The 17,353-nt window shown below is 37.2% G+C and overlaps 1 protein-coding gene across 1 annotated transcript; it reads right to left on the minus strand.

Annotated features, from left to right (window-relative positions):
- Positions 1–1,351: 1,351 nt before the first annotated feature.
- On the minus strand, positions 1,352–13,788 carry LOC127847363 (cysteine-rich venom protein ENH2-like). Its single transcript, XM_052379230.1, has 11 exons — positions 13,491–13,788; positions 12,690–12,736; positions 11,723–11,831; positions 11,437–11,513; positions 10,211–10,298; positions 9,620–9,765; positions 8,674–8,759; positions 2,833–2,933; positions 2,372–2,482; positions 1,995–2,111; positions 1,352–1,675 (listed from the first exon to the last, which is right to left on the minus strand). Exons 1-11 carry the CDS (start codon positions 13,534–13,536, stop codon positions 1,503–1,505), a joined length of 1,101 nt encoding a protein of 366 aa, XP_052235190.1. The 5' UTR covers positions 13,537–13,788; the 3' UTR covers positions 1,352–1,502.
- Between the last annotated feature and the right edge of the window lie 3,565 nt (positions 13,789–17,353).

Here is a 17,353-nt window from a genome sequence, read left to right on the forward strand (position 1 = left end):
CACGAATGATGATCTTGTGGATGGTGCTGTATGCGACCCGAAAGCCATACAACAGACAGTGGTAACTGTCCCCGATGTAAGGTACCGTAATGTTTTTGCAAACTTAATGCCAGCCGTCAGAGCCATCCCGCAGTTTAACTTCTACGGTTTGATTCTTTGTTATGTCAAGATCTTTTGCTATGTGCAGGATATTAAAAAACCTTTTGCGTCTTGAGTTCGCCCATCAGTCGTACGTTATCAACCAGGCTTGGTCGTCTGCCATTCACAGCCATTGTGTGACCCATAATATTATGGTTCTTCTTTACAGTCTATTCACTGGTGGAGATAACTATTTTTCTCGATTTTTCTTTTTTATGTCGTAGCTTCGATTTTGCAGTCAGAATATTGTTTTCAACCTGAGCCTTTTGCAGTAGAAGCTGGCATCTTATCAGCATCAGCTTGTTCTCCGTCGTCATCTCATCGCCCATGTTGCAACGTCGGTAGCACAGGGGACAACCGTACAATTGCCGTCACAGTCCTTGAAGGACAGGGTCGGAAATGTGTTCATTGACTGTTAAGGACGAACACGGACAACCAAGGCATAAATACGGTTGTCCCCGGACTCTATACAGCTGTCCCGGACCCCACACGGCAGCTACACGGACCATCCAGGATGGTGATATCATCCCGGATCGTCACGGATAAACATGGATTTAACTTTCCCAAAACTGCCGTGTTGGCCACCCGGACCCCAAGGACAATGCCGGACGTTCCATAAACAGCAAGGTTCGTCACATAGCTACATGGCCTCGACACGGTTTACATGCCGGATCAGGCCAGATATGAATCGTGTTGATCTGGCATCTGTATGGGACTGGGGCTGAAGGAATTGCTAAATAGCACACGGTCGCCTTATCAAAACAATCTACTTCAAATTATCGGACAAAATTAATTTCGAACTGAAAGGTCAGGTATTTTGTTTTTGCGACTTTACGGCTATATGACTCATGGTCGCTTTTAGCTGTGCATTTATGTTCACATTGTCTTTCAGAAAGCCTGTCCAATCATCCGACCATCTTTTGAAAGTACTGATTTTTTCGAGTGGCATTGCAGACCTAAACTGCGTTCTATCAAGTCTGCCCTATATGGTTGAAATATGTGCACCGGATTGTCCTTGTTCTTGTTTTATTTGAGTTGCTTTTCAATCGTCTGTATAGGCTATCGGCGTTTTTTTATTAAGATGTCGAAAACACAAAACACATACATGTACATACATGTACTATTAATTGCTACATATCTTAATGTTTCTTTAAAGAACTACCACAGTTGTTTCAGACATATATACTATAATATAAATAAGATTTACTAGAAATTATAATGCAATCACTTTAATAACATGCCACTAGTATTTATAATTAAAAAATCGAGTACGCGCATTAAGTTCAAACAATTACAATGAATCATTGAAACACATATAGTTTTACTAAAATGACATGCAGTTTGACTGTTTGTTTGTAATTGTTTTACTGGAACAAAATCATCGCACACGTCGTTGCTATGAAAGTCAGCAACAGGAATTGATGCTGCTTGGATGACACGCCCAGGTTACGCTGGTTCCACGCAGTGTTGCACACCGGAAGTCCCTTCTCCCAAGGCATTCTGGATATCGCACTGACGTTCCATTTTGCATCGGAATCTGAAACATCCTTAAATTATAATGAATGATACAAAATGAAAATCGATAAAGCAATTTTTTTTTTATAATAAATCCGCAGAACACTAAATAAATGTAAATAATACACATGGAGTTTATTATACAGTGTATATGAGTATACATGCAAATAATAATAGTTAACACAGTTTAAATTTAACAATTAAATAAAAATTTAACAATAAGTGTCTGTCGTATTTTGAGTAATACAGAGTTAAAATGGCTATATATGTGCTTTTCTTTGTGCACACCAACACAGCATGTACAGGTGCGTATTAACGTTTGTCGAGTATATATTACATACACGGACAGACGTTGCACATCCACGGACACCGGAACATCGTGGTTAGCTTCGTGCCGCAAGTGCCTCGAAGTGTCGTTAAACACTCTGGATCAGTGTCGTTAGACCCGATGCATACCACTGAGATAAATGAATTTTATAATTTCTCTTAGAACAAATCAAACTTTTTTTTCAAATCGAAAACATGCTGGTAAGAAAAAATAAAAGTTAAATAACACAACACGCAGTTTTGAAATGTTAGATGCAACACAACTCATTTATGACAAAAATAAGAGTTCGTGTATTTTCATCGACATTTTAAAACGTCTTACGACATATATTCATACTGTCATGAAAATGTTGTGTTCATTTAAAGACGCAGTAAGATAAAAAAAACTTACGGTCACATATGGTCCTTGTGTAGGTGCCGGGCGGAACAGTCTGGATGCAGTCACAGGTGCCGGAGGTCATGTTGAGACTCGAGCCTCCCAGACAGAGAAGCTTGTTGAAATCTAGAAATCAAGAAAACACCAGGTTTGTAAAATAACCAGAATAATTTATTTGCATTGTTTACATGCGAAGGTATTTGTTGCAGTATTTGTAGTTAAAATGGCACGAAGCGTAACGTGCCAAAGTCTGATAATGTTCTTTTAGGTCTGCTATAACTCAAAATATGTATAAAATATGCTCTCATTAAAATGATAGTTAAAAAATGGAATAACTAAATTTCAGTAAATCTGCATAATCCGCTAAAACTGTATACGTATTGATTGTATGAAGAATCTCTCTTTTATCAAGTTCTTGTACATGTATGCACAACATTGGACCGAAATATAAAAGAGATAAGGCTATTACTTCCTACCACAAAGTCCAATGGTAGTGTTACAATGACTTGCACAATCGTCACAGCCTCCTGTGATGTTTGATGCTTTGTATGGCCGGTCAAGCTTTGCTGTGTCCAATCTGAAAAAAGCTTATAGTTTTACAAATAACATTTTTGGATAAAAAAATCAAACGCTCGACGTACCCGAGGACATTAAGGAATAAATATGAGTCATGCTCTGTGAAAAGGGGGTTTAATGCATGTGCGTAAAGTGTCCTTCCAGATTAGACTGTGCAATCCACACAGGCTAATCAGGGACGACACTTTCCACCTTAACTGGATTTTTGCTAGGAAGAGATCTTGTTGAAACAAAAAATATCATAAAAGCGGAAAGTGTCGTCGCTGTCCGCAAAGGCTAATCCGGGACATGCATTAAACCTCTTTTTTACCGAGCACGACCCATATGTATTATACATATCCAAAATAAATAAAAACACAATAAGAATGATGAATAATAACCATGCGTATGACATAAAGGAATATGTGCACGATGAGTCCGCCACCGTTTATTTCGCATATCTAAAACATGAATCACCATAAATATTTTCACATTATCGCCATGCGTTCGACTGCCGAGTTGTTGTCCTTACATCGGGACATAAAGGCAGATATACATGAAGTGACATTGAATTGGGACATAGAGGAAGATATAAGGTATTGTCCTTACATTGGGTCATAGAGACATATATACAGGAAGTGTCCTTATATCGGGACATAGAGGCAGATATACAGGTAGTGTCCTTACATTGGTACATAGAGTCAGATATACAGATAGTGTCCTTACATTAGAACATAGAGGCAGATATACAGGTAGTGCCCTTACATTAGGACATAGAGGCAGATATACAGGTAGTGGCCTTACATTGGGACATAGAGGATGATATACAGGTAGTGTTCTAACATTGAGACATAGAGACAGATTTACAGGTAGTGCCCTTACATTGGGACATACAGGCAGATATACAGGTAGTGTCCTTACATTAGGACATAGAGGCAGATATACAGGTAGTGCCCTTACATTAGGACATAGAGGCAGATATACAGGTAGTGCCCTTACATTGGTACATAGAGGATGATATACTGGTAGTATTCTTACATTGGAACATAGAGACAAATATACGGGTAGTGACCTAACATTGTGACATAGAGGCAAATTTACAGGTAGTGCCCTTACATTGGGACATAGAGGCAGATATACAGGTAGTGCTTTTAAATTGGTACATAGAGGATGATATTCAGGTAGTGTTCTTACATTGGGACATAGAGACAGATATAAACGTAGTGCCCTTACATTCGGACATAGAGGGTGATATACAGGCAGAGTCCTTACATTGAGACATAGAGGCAGATATACAGGTAGTGCCCTTACATCGGGACATAGAGGCAGATACACAGGTAGTGAGTGCCCTTACATCGAGACTTAGAGGCAGATATACAGGTAATGTACTTACATCGGGACATAGAGGCAGATATACAGGAAGTGCCCTTACATTGGGACATAGAGGCAGATATAGAGGTAGTTTCCTTACATCGGGACATAGAGATAGATATACAGGAAGTGCCCTTACATTGGGACAAAGAGGCATACATACAGGGAGGGTCCTTACAATAGAACATAGACGCATATATGCAGGTAGTGTCCTTACATCGGAACATAGAAGCAGATATACAGGTAGTGTCCTTATATTGGGATATAGAGGCAGATATACTGGTAGTGACCTTATATTGGGATATAGAGGCAGATATACAGGAAGTGCCCTTACATTGGGACAAAGAGGCATACATACAGGGAGGGTCCTTACAATAGAACATAGACGCATATATGCAGGTAGTGTCCTTACATCGGAACATAGAAGAAGATATACAGGTAGTGTCCTTATATTGGGATATAGAGGCAGATATACAAGAAGTGCCATTACATCAGGAAATAGAGGAAGATATACAGGTAGTGTCCTTACATTGGGACATAGAGGCAGATATACAGGTAGTGTCCTTAAATTTGATCATAAACGCAGATATACAGATAGTGTCCTTACTTCGGGACATAGAGGCAGATATACAGGTAGTGTCTTTACATTTGGACATAGAGTCAGATATAGAGGTAGTGTTCTTAAATTGGGACATAGAGTCAGATATAGAGGTAGTGTCCTTACATTGGGACATATTGGCAGATAAACAGCAAGTACCCTTGCATTGGGACATAGAGGCAAATATACAGGTAGTATCCTTACATTGAGACATAGAGGCAGATATACATATAGTGTCCTTACATTGGGACATAGAGGCAGATATACAGGTAGTGTCCTTACATTGGGACATAGAGTCAGATATAGAGGTAGTGTCCTTACATTGGGACATATTGGCAGATATACAGCTAGTACCCTTGCATTGGGACATAGAGGCAAATATACAGATAGTATCCTTACATTGGGACATAGAGGCAGATATACAGATAGTGTCCTTACATTGGGACATATAGGCATGTATACAGGTAGTGCCCTTACATCGGGACATAGAGGCAGATATGCAGGTAATGTTCTTACATTTGCACATAGAGGCAGATATACAGGCAGTGCCCTTATATTGGGACATAGAGGCAGATATACATATAGTGTTTTTACATTTGGACATAGCGGCAGATAAACAGATACTGCCCTTAAATTGGGACATAGAAGCAGATATACAGGTAGTGTCCTTACATTGGGACATAGAGGCAGATATACTGGTAGTGACCTTACATTGAAACATAGAGGCAGATATGCAGGTAGTGCCCTTACATCGGAACATAGAGGCAGATATACAGGTAGTATCCCTACATTGGGACATAGAGGCATATATACAGGTAGTGTCCTTACATCGGGACAAAGAGGCAGATATACAAGAAGTACCCTTACATTGGGACATAGAGGCAGATATACAGTAAGTGCCCTTACATTGAGACATAGAGGCAGATATACAGGTATTGTCCTTACATCGGTACATAGAGGCAGATATACAGGTAGTGCCCTTACATCGGGACATAGAGGCAGATATAGAGGTAGTGTCCTTACATCGGAACATAGAGGTAGATATAGAGGAAGTGCCCTTACTTTGGGACTAAGAGGCATATATACAGGGAGGGTCCTAACAATTGAACATAGAAGCAGATATACAGGAAGTGTCCTTATATTGGGATATAGAGGCAGATATACAGGAAGTGTCCTTACATCGGGAAATAGAGGAAGATATGCAGGTAGTATCCTTACATTGGGACACAGAGGCAAATATACATGTTGTGTTCTTACATTGGGACATAGAGGCAGATATACAGGTAGTGTCCTTACATTGGAACATAGAGTCAGATATACAGGTCGTTTCCTTACATTGGGACATAGAGGCAGATATACAGCTAGTATCCTTACATTGGGACATAGAGGCACATATACAGATAGTATCCTTACATTGGGACATAGACGCAGATATACAGATAGTGTCCTTACATTGGGACATAGAGGCAGATATACAGCTAGTATCCTTACATTGGGACATAGAGGCAAATATACAGGTTGTGTTCTTACATGGGGCATAGAGGCAGATATACAGGCTGTGCCCTTACATTGGGACATAGAGGAAGATATACAGATGGTATCATTATATTGGAACATATAGACATAGAGTCAGATATACAGGTCGTTTCCTTACATTGGGACATAGAGGCAGATATACAGCTAGTATCCTTACATTGGGACATAGAGGCACATATATAGATAGTATCCTTACATTGGGACATAGACGCAGATATACAGATAGTGTCCTTACATTGGGACATAGAGGCATATATACAGCTAGTATCCTTACATTGGGACATAGAGGCAAATATACAGGTTGTGTTCTTACATGGGGCATAGAGGCAGATATACAGGCTATGTCCTTATATTGGGACATAGAGTCAGATATACAGGTTGTTTCCTTACATTGGGACATAGAGGCAGATATACAGCTAGTATCCTAACATTGGGACTTAGAGGCAGATATCCAGGTAGTATCCTTACATTGGGACATAGAGGCAGATATACAGATATTATCCTTACATTGGGACATAGAGACTACAGGTAGTGTCCTCACATCGGGCCATAGAGGAAGATATACAGATAGTGTCCTTACATGGGGATATAGAGGCAGATATACAGATAGTGTCCTTACATTGGGACATAGAGGCAGATATACAGGAAGTACCCTTACATTGAAACATAGAGGCAGATATACAGGTATTGTCATTACATCGGTACATAGAGGCAGATATACAGGTAGTGCCATTACATTGGGACATAGAGGCAGATATACAGATAGTATCCTCACATTGGGACATAGAGGCAGATAGACCGATAGTATCCTTGCATTGGGACATAGAGGCAGATAGACAGCTAGTATCCTTACATTGGGACATAGAGGCAGATAGACAGCTAGTATCCTTACATTGGGACATAGAGGCAGATATACAGATAGTATCCTTACATTGGAACATAGAGGCATATATACAGATAGTATCCTCACATTGGGACATAGAGGCAGATATACAGATATTATCCTTACATTGGGACATAGAGGCAGATATACAGCTAGTATCCTTACATTGAGACATAGACGCAGATATACAGATAGTTTCGTTACATTGGGACATAGAGGCAGATATACAAGTATCGTCCTTACATTGGGACATAGAGTCAAATATACAGGTTGTTTCCTTACATTGGGACATAGAGGCAGATAGACAGCTAGTATCCTAACATTGGGACATAGAGGCAGTTATACAGATAGTATCCTTACATTGGGGCATAAAGGCAGATAGACAGCTATTATCCTTACATTGTGACATAGAGGCAGATATACAGATAGTATCCTAACATTGGGACATAGAGGCTGATATACAGAAAGTATCCTTACATTAGGACATAGAGGCAGATATACAGCTAGTATCCTTACATTGGGACATAGAGGCAGATATACAGATAAGGTCCTTACATTGGGACATAGAGGCAGATATACAGATAGTATCCTTACATTGGGACATAGAGGCAGATATACAGATAGTGTCCTTACATTGGGACAAAGAGGCAGATATACAGATAGTATCCTTACATTGGGACATAGAGGCAGATATACAGATAAGGTCCTTACATTGGGACATAGAGGCAGATATACAGCTAGTATCCTTTCATTGGGACATAGAGGCAGATATACAGATAGTATCCTCACATTGGGACATAGAGGCAGATATTCAGATAGTATCCTTACATTGGGACATAGAGGCAGATATACAGATAAGGTCCTTACATTGGGACATAGAGGCAGATATACAGATAGTATCCTTACATTGGGACATAGAGGCAGATATACAGATAGTGTCCTTACATTGGGACAAAGAGGCAGATATACAGATAGTATCCTAACATTGGGACATAGAGGCAGATATACAGATAAGGTCCTTACATTGGGACATAGAGGCAGATATACAGCTAGTATTCTTACATTGGGACATAAAGGCAGATATACAGATAGTATCCTTACATTGGGACATAGAGGCAGATATACAGGTAGTGCCCTTACATTGGGACATAGAGGCAGATATACAGGTAGTGTCCTCACATTGGGACATAGAGGCAGATATACAGGTAGTGTCCTTACTTTGGGACATAGAGGCAGATATACAGGTAGTGTCCTTACATCGGGACATAGACGCAGATATACAGGTAGTGTCCTTACATTGGGACATAGAGACATATATACAGGTAGTGTCCTTACATTGGGACATAGAGGCAGATATACAGATAGGGTCCTTACATTGGGACATAGAGGCAGATATACAGGTATCGTCCACCACAGTCCGCAGCGCCACAGCCAATTGAAACCGTCTCGGCCGAGATCATCTGAAACAGGAAACAGATGGTACCAAATAGTGTGATGATGTATCTTTAATCGGGAGTTTGAACTAATGCTGCACCATATCAGTTTTTCGCTACACGTTAAGTCAGTCCCACAAATGATAAATTTAACTATTAACTATAACACGTGGGCCGCCATACGATCTTTACATGAGTATATATTACCGTGGTGATTTTGTGCTTTAAAGGCAAAAGCTTATTAACGTTTTTTTGGAATTCCCGTAGTGTTATTAGTATATTCATTTATTGTACTACTTCAATAATCACGTGTTATCATGTTACTCCTGTTGTAGTGCACTTTGCTGTCAACCCGATTTTGGTAAGTGCGCTGCAATGGTGAATATGATGCGGGAAATGGAACGCACTTTGGTAATATTCTGTACACCCTTTTCGGTTGATATACACTTCCACATTATAAGCGTTATAACCACTACCACCATAAAAACTATCACAATCATCATCAGAATCATCATCATTATTATCAGAATCATCTTTAACAACAACAGCAGCAGCATCGTCGTTATCGTTTTCATCACTATCGTAACCATCATTATCAGAGACAACATATTATTATTCAATTATTGCTTATCAAGAACTTCAAACAATTTTAGCATCAAGTAAGCATTTCGTTTGATACAAAATTATCACAATCAAAACAAAACACACGCTGTTTATAATAATGATCACGATCAAGCAAAAGATGCTGACGATAGTGATTGTTGATGATGATAAATGTAGTTCTCTTGATGAAGACAACTATTATAAATGATAAAACAACGATGAAGTTAACGTTGTTAATATTGATTATGATAATGATGAATATAAGTCCGGTGAAACATACCCACCTGTGTATAATTGCCTATCAAGGTCGCGTCATTCCCCGGCCCTCCGTACGTGAAATGTGTCTTCTCCGCCTCCCACGCCGCTATGACGTCCGTCCATGTGATTGCAGTGGGGCTGAACAAAGAGTTCTGTCCGGGAATGAACGCACCTGAGAATAATTGGTGAGCTAAATGCATGTGTGCACAGTCTTGTCCAAGATTAGCATGTTCAGTCCGCACAGGCTTATAAGGGACGAAACTATCCGCTTTTATTGAATTTTACGTTTAAATAAGGTATTTTCTTAACGAATATTATGTTTAGGTGGAAAGTTTCGTCCCTGCCTTGTTAATATAGGGGGACACTTTAGCCCCGTTTTCACAGGACGAGCCTAATGTTTCCTATCAGTCAAGCTGAAGAAGAGGTTCTGTAATAATATAACCTTTGACCAAATGAGTGTTTTGTAGTTTTTAAGATAACACAAACTCCAAGTACGGTTATATTCGGAATGATTTCATCTTCAAGCAAAGACACTTTGGTCGTCCGAGATATGTACAATAATTATGGTAATTGTGACGAACATTCTCCCAAAACGTTTATCATTACCGTTTACGTACCTGGAGTGGAACGCTGGTACCACGTGCTGTCTGCCGTACAACGTCTCGCCCATCGTCTGGCAGCAGACACAAGTCCCGCATTGGTATGCTAGACGTATATGTTATGGTGTAGAATTTAATTTAGGTAATGAAGAAACGACAGCGAAAGGAATTTCAAAAGCTTTATACCATAAAAGTTGTAGTAAAATGAGCATGCATTATTTAAAATGTCAAAACTAAGTCTTAATGTCAATGTGGTAAGTAACGACAAATGTTTGACTTCAAAATTGTTTTGCCTCTACCATTTTGTCCCGAGTAACAAGCATTGCAACTTTAATGAGCGTAGGTCCCTAACCTCTTAGTTTATTCTTCGAAATTACAATGTTCGATAGAGGAAACTTTTTTGGTACGGTCCCTTGTTATAATCGTCGGGCAACCGTTCTCAAGATACCATGCAGAAACGCATATCATGTTCAAAGACCCTTTGATTTTTGACGTGTAAAGACGCCTTCCTTGCCTAGCAAACGAAATTATCTATAGACCGAAAGACAAACATCCGACCGGCCGACGTAAAGAAATTCTTTGTTTCGATAATGTTTGTTTTTATTTTTCGAGAAGGTTATGTGATTTTCTTATTTAGTTTGATTTAACCAGAAATCACGTAACATAATAAGCAGTTTCTTGCAATACAATGTATTGATATAATATATGGACACAAACAATTCGACGGCATAGATCACACTTGGAAAACACAGTTTGTATGGTTTTCAAAAATATGCGTCTTCCAGTAAATGATTAAAGCAAATGGCAAAAGTTTTACGTGGCATATAGTATATATAAAATGTCAATATATTACTTTTGGTAGGGACATCGTTAAATGTTTAATTTTTTAACTAGAACATAACAAAGGCATAACAAGCTTTTAACTGGAATTCATCCTAAAAGTGCCGTGAGACAAACAAATCAATTTTTGTCACATTAGAATTCTCTATACGATAGTATAGTTCTTCATTTCATAATGTTTATCTACTCCCGCCACTATTACTCGTGACATCTCTGAGTTTGGGTCGGTGAATTGAACCGATTTTTAAGTGCATTTGGTGTTGAATTGACGAAACATTTGTTCACTGTAATGATTTCAATGCATGCCATTTACAGTATAGTTTATTTAAGTGTATACGAAAAGTATATGGTAAGCTTATGCAGAGTATGTCATCATAAAAGCTGTGTAAACATTGACAATTTACCATGACTAACATGTTTGACGCCCGAGGAGTAACATTGGAACGGACACGGTTATGCTGATTTGCGATATCCTCCATTTCTGAAAGACATAATAAAATTGCTAAAGCATCATTCGCATGTAATCGGGTATTAGGTGAATCACTTTTATAGTTTTTTAAGAAAGGTTATATACAACTCAAATTAGTGGATAATACACACAAAATAAAATATTCTTCAAACATATTTGATAAATATGCCATACTTCCATTTTTGTCGGAGATTTTGCTGTATATAAAGATCAAGTATTACCGCTGTCAGGAAGTGGTATTGGCTTTCCCGTGAGATGTCCGAGGTCTTCGCAGTTCAGGTGGCCCGGCAAGGCAGCGTACTTGTCTGTACATGATGGGTTGAACGGGCGCTGAAAAGAGACAGTAATGTATGTTAAACTCCGAGAAAGCTTTTTTCCATTCTGACCGTCAGAGAAAGAGAAAAACTGTAGTATCATTGTCTACATTTATATAAAATATGTTTACTGTCATATTGTTCAAGGTTATTTTATAAATGTCTTCGCAAACTAGTCAGATATCAAAAATTAAAAGTTATTGATTAATAAATGAACCACATACGTAACCAAGAGTAGTAAAGTTTATATAATTGTTGGAAAACGTTCATATTTGGACGGCTTCGAGCCTTCGCGCGGAACGTCGCGCGACGTAAAGACAATCATTATCGATAAATGTTTCGTATCAAAGGGAATAATTTGTTCAAATTAATGTTGTTAATACTAAATGATATATTCTATTTGTGAAAACGATTTATTTTATCTTTACAAATTTTATATTTTGACATTGGTGGACAATAAGTTTTCATGTGTCGAGGTTCTAAAATAATATGGCGTCATCAAATGCATTGCGCTTAGCATACGTCACTATCGAGGCGAATTTTCTGTAAAAATGTCGGACCTGGAGTTATCATCAAATACACGTGCTTTCTGAATGTGTGCTTCCTATTAACAAGCGACTCTTATTAGTAGTAATCTTATCTTATTTATAGAAACACATGCAACAAATTTATAAAAATTTTCCTGGTTCTGCAGACGATGGAAGAAATTTAGAAATGATACTAATAGAACGAAAGCGTATTAATATTCACTGCTCGTTTATGGCGGTAACCAATGGTGTGTAAAGCACAATTTAACGACAATGCACAGAGCACTAAACGAAACGTGCAAATCATTAAGTCTTTAAAACGGGGCTTAAATGGATTTAATACTTACAGGAGAGTAGCACGTTATGGTCGAGGGAGTCTGGGACTCGATCAAGCCTGAAATACACGCAGCAGACACAGCCTTATAATATATACAAAACTATTTTTTATATTAAAATAAATTATTAATTTATAAACACGATTCCGCTAATATTGCTGAATCAAAAATACGCAGTTAGATTTGAACGACAACTCAATTATATACAGTTGTGAATAGGAACTCACCAATATGTGCATAGCATAGTCAAATATTTCAAATTTCAATTGACAAATATTTAATAAACCAACTTATATTCAAATATTTTTTCCGAATTATCGTTTTTATCGGCAAATACACACACATATATTATAAATAGTTTTAATATTATACTATTAATAATATTTGAACTCGGTCTCACGCGGTCGCTGTAACGTTCCTATGCATCGGAACCACTAATCGTTGTTTATTGGGGAAAAAAACGCTCAATGGATAAAATCAAACAACCTGCTTGTTGTTGATAGATGCAAAACAAATGAAATCATGAACCGGTTTTATGATAATAAGACCGTGTATTTTAATCTTTAAGATTATCAGTTTACAATCTTTTAACATTCTTTGTACTATTAATCCAAAAATTATTATTTAGCATCTTTCCGAAACTTTTCTATAGTTAAATATTCATAACTATATGGAAAATAACTATTTTAAATTGTTGCATAATGCATAAAGATATTAATTAAATAATATCGTTTCAATATTTGTAATGTGCCCATTATACATGTCTAGTATATCTTCTAAAATTAAGGCATCAAAATTTAATTGTATACTTACCTAAATATAGTTGAATCAAAATCAAAGCCAGATTATTTGTATCCATGACTCGTCGAATTGATAATAATCTTTAAATATCGTTGTTTCTTAACCTATATGATCCCCGTACGTTTCTGTTATTTTAATACATGCTTATGCCCAAAGTTTAAGTAAGGAGAAAAACAACTTTCTCATCGAAAAAGATTAATTATATCAACTTTAATCTTTGTCTCAACTGTGTTTGTGTTCCTTCCACATGAGCCAATGGCGAAGTTACTCAACTAATTGACTGAAGATGTGTGATTGTTGATAAAGCCCACGGAACATACGACAACGGCAAACACTTGCAGATATGCCAACATCATCGCATCAATCGTGATCTGTCGGCTATCTCCGGACTCCTCCGTAAGATTTATGGAATAAATCGTTACAATCGAAAATCGATTTTGCTTGTCATTTAAATGGATTGCCATTGTAGTTGATAGGCAAAAATGAAATTCGATGTCAGTTGAAATCGATTTTCGATTGCAGAATGTTTTGTGAACACGAGGCCTGGATTGAATTGACCAGTCGCCAAATTATCGATCGCTCCGCCCACATAGTCACGTGGTCTAATGATTAGAAAACTCCGACAAGCAGATCGCAATTATAGCGGATTACGTGAGGGAAATTCTATATTTGTAATGATGTTTTATGCTCTTTTCTATAATATAAATTATTAAAGTCGCACACTAAACTAAACTGCTTTGTAAAACGTTAGTACAATCATAAAAACTTTAGAGAGAAATGGCGTAATCAAAATAAATGAGTTAACGGCAGACTGACTATCAGAAACGTTTCTTATACATATTATATATGTATATGAGTTGATGAAAAATGCGTTGTAAAAATGAGCATTTATTTCATATTGATTTTGAACTTGTATTCAACCGTCTGACAGTGAACCCGGTGGCTATTCATATATAATTTTGAAAATATTTTTATTAAATGCAAATGACATATCCATATCATGATGGTTTTTTTTGTTTATTAAAAATGTTTAGATCTTTGTTTTATTGTGTTATTTTTAAAAAGACACCGATTTTTTTTATTTAGATATAAATTAAATTTTGATTGTAACCATAATTTAATACAGGCCTAATTTCGTGGTTTCATTAACAGATAGTCTAATATGCATTTTATTTCATTTATGTTTAATGCGAACCTGTTACATTTCACTACCAAAAAATGAAGTGTTGGTATTACGGTGCTGTTCACGAACATTCGAATTGAATCCATTAAGCATATTATGCATTTGCTTATTTATATCAAGATGGCCCTTATATGTTAATTTCAATTTTCACATTTCTCCCTGTATCAATATATGTTGTATTAGAAATGGTGTTGTTGTATTATAAGCCGTACATTTTACACTTGAAGTCGCTTTAAGCTGGCTAAGCCGCGTTGAAATCACCTTTTTGTTGTTATTACTTTAGGTAAAACAATATTTAAGTAAACAGTTTATAATGATTTCCCTTGTTTATGCTCCACAGAAAAAAATATATAATTGGAAATCATTTAAGTAATTAAATAGTTTTCTTTTCTTGTGTACAGTACCTAACAATGCCTTAATGTTCCTTCATTCTGAGATCCACGCAACATACTGTTATTTATTAATCATCGACAATTACGCTGAGATTAATAAGCACGTGTGGCAATTATTATGTTGCCCAAACTGCTTAATAATATTGTGCATCAAACGGTATAACACGTTTTATAGAACACACACCTGGTGTGGTTAAACTATTTATTGTGTTTGTTTTCTCATTACTCGTTCATATGTTCAAGAAATAAAGATAAAATAATAACCTTTTTTAAAGTATGTAAAGCACCTACAATTTTGAATAATGATCGAACAGTAATAATCATGCATTTGATATAAAATCTGTGTAAACTCTTAAAAATTACGGCCATTCCACATGTACAACACGCTTTGTTTGTTGGACAAAATGGCGGCCAGATAAGCGTTGCTGAGGGGTGTGTGAACAATCGATATCTGATTGGCTGATCGACAAAATGTGGACGGAGTTGGCGACTGGTCAATTGGACGTAACGATTGTATACCTTTACCGCGTTTACATACGATGTTAGGTCCACTCACGGACTCTAGATGAGAGTATGCGCTCCGTGGTCCACTTCAACACTTTTATATCATCAACAGCAGGATAAAGGTGAGTTCGAGTTTAGGTAAATTGCATTTTCTCGTCCACCTAAGAATGCGGTTTATCTCATGAATTTCTTTTTTTTGCCCATCATGTTAACTCCTTGCAAACTTTTAGGGTTTGAATCATTAAAATAGTTACTTCTAAAATGCAACAATGAACGATTGCTTTGTGGTGATATATTTGCTATGCTAACGCATGTCCACGTAATTGAGTCCTTCTAACTATTAAGAAGTTTGACGATGAACGTAGGTTAGTTGGCTTTTGCCCCACCATTAATTACAACAAATATATTTATCTCCGTTATTGTGTAAATCAGGTTGTTTAACAGGAATAACTGTATATATGTACGGTTACTGATGGTTCAAAGACCTATAGAATAGGTCTTTGCTGATGATAGATACTAATTATACCGTACACAACAGTGTGGTATAGAGTTCCATGTTTAATGACTTGAAGTCGAAAAGATACAGCTTGTACAAATATCATAGACACTTATTTTCAATGGAAATATATGTAAGCTGTGCAAGTATATTTTGTTCTAAAAATCCCTATTTCTACAACGTGTTACATATGATAGTATACGATTAAATGACGTTGGACCATCCATGTATTTTTATTTCATATGTGGTCTATGTTAAGACAATAACAGACGGCAGTGCAGGGCCGGACGTCTATAATCGGCCCGCTGCCGGCATAACGGCCCGAGGGCCTGTTGCCAGAGGGCCAATTTTCGGCTAGGGCCGATTATAGACATCGGACCCGGCTCTGCCGTGTGTTATTGTTCATATTACATATCATCCTATTTTGCTCCTTCACTTATTCATTTCAGAATCATCTTTCCGTACCTTTATTTTGATTCGATTGACAACGCAATATATGAAATACCTCGTGTGACGAAATTTCTCTTACGAAACACACCAGATGAAGCTAACCTCTATGGATTTTAAGGCAAGCATTCAAATTGGACGTGGTGGTTTCTTTAAAAATAAAATATTTATTAAAGCATCGAACGAATCCAAAATGTATTTCAATTATCACGTTGGCTGAGACTGAATTTTGGCCCCATTTTGTTCAGCATCAAAGAATCATATCTGAATGGAATAATTTACCTTACGTCTGCTAAGTCATTAAATATTTCAAAAACAAAAACAGACTCCACCAACTGTGGGATAATAACGCTCAGCACCTGCTGAGTTCTAGCCAGTGTTTTATCTCAAATTAGGTATTTGGTGTATTAAATATCAATAGATCTTTTTATGTGAAAAGTGTATTAAAAACTGTTAGTGCTAAATAAGTCAAGTCATCATTATATAACGAAGGTGTAGGCTAAAAAGGATCCTGATCCTTACTTACGAGCCTAACAACGATTCTACTGTATTCTACGGCATATATAATTCGCGCGACCCCATTTTTTTCAGATTTGAAAAATCTAGGCTAGGCGGGACTTCAGATACGAATAACGTTCGGCTCGCGAAGTCATTTTGTTACTATTTATAGTAACGATACATAATATATGGATTATAAAATGCTTACCAATCAAAGTAAAACGTTATTCCTATGCATTTTCTTATGCATGATGGTCAATGTGCAGACACCTTGTCAGAATATCATCTTTATTAAATATTGAACTGCGACCAGACACTTCCGGCTTTCTATATTTTCGTTTCGTGTATGAAGCAA

This window comes from Dreissena polymorpha, chromosome 10 (genome assembly GCF_020536995.1).
Source record: "Dreissena polymorpha isolate Duluth1 chromosome 10, UMN_Dpol_1.0, whole genome shotgun sequence".
Classification (NCBI taxonomy): domain Eukaryota; kingdom Metazoa; phylum Mollusca; class Bivalvia; order Myida; family Dreissenidae; genus Dreissena; species Dreissena polymorpha.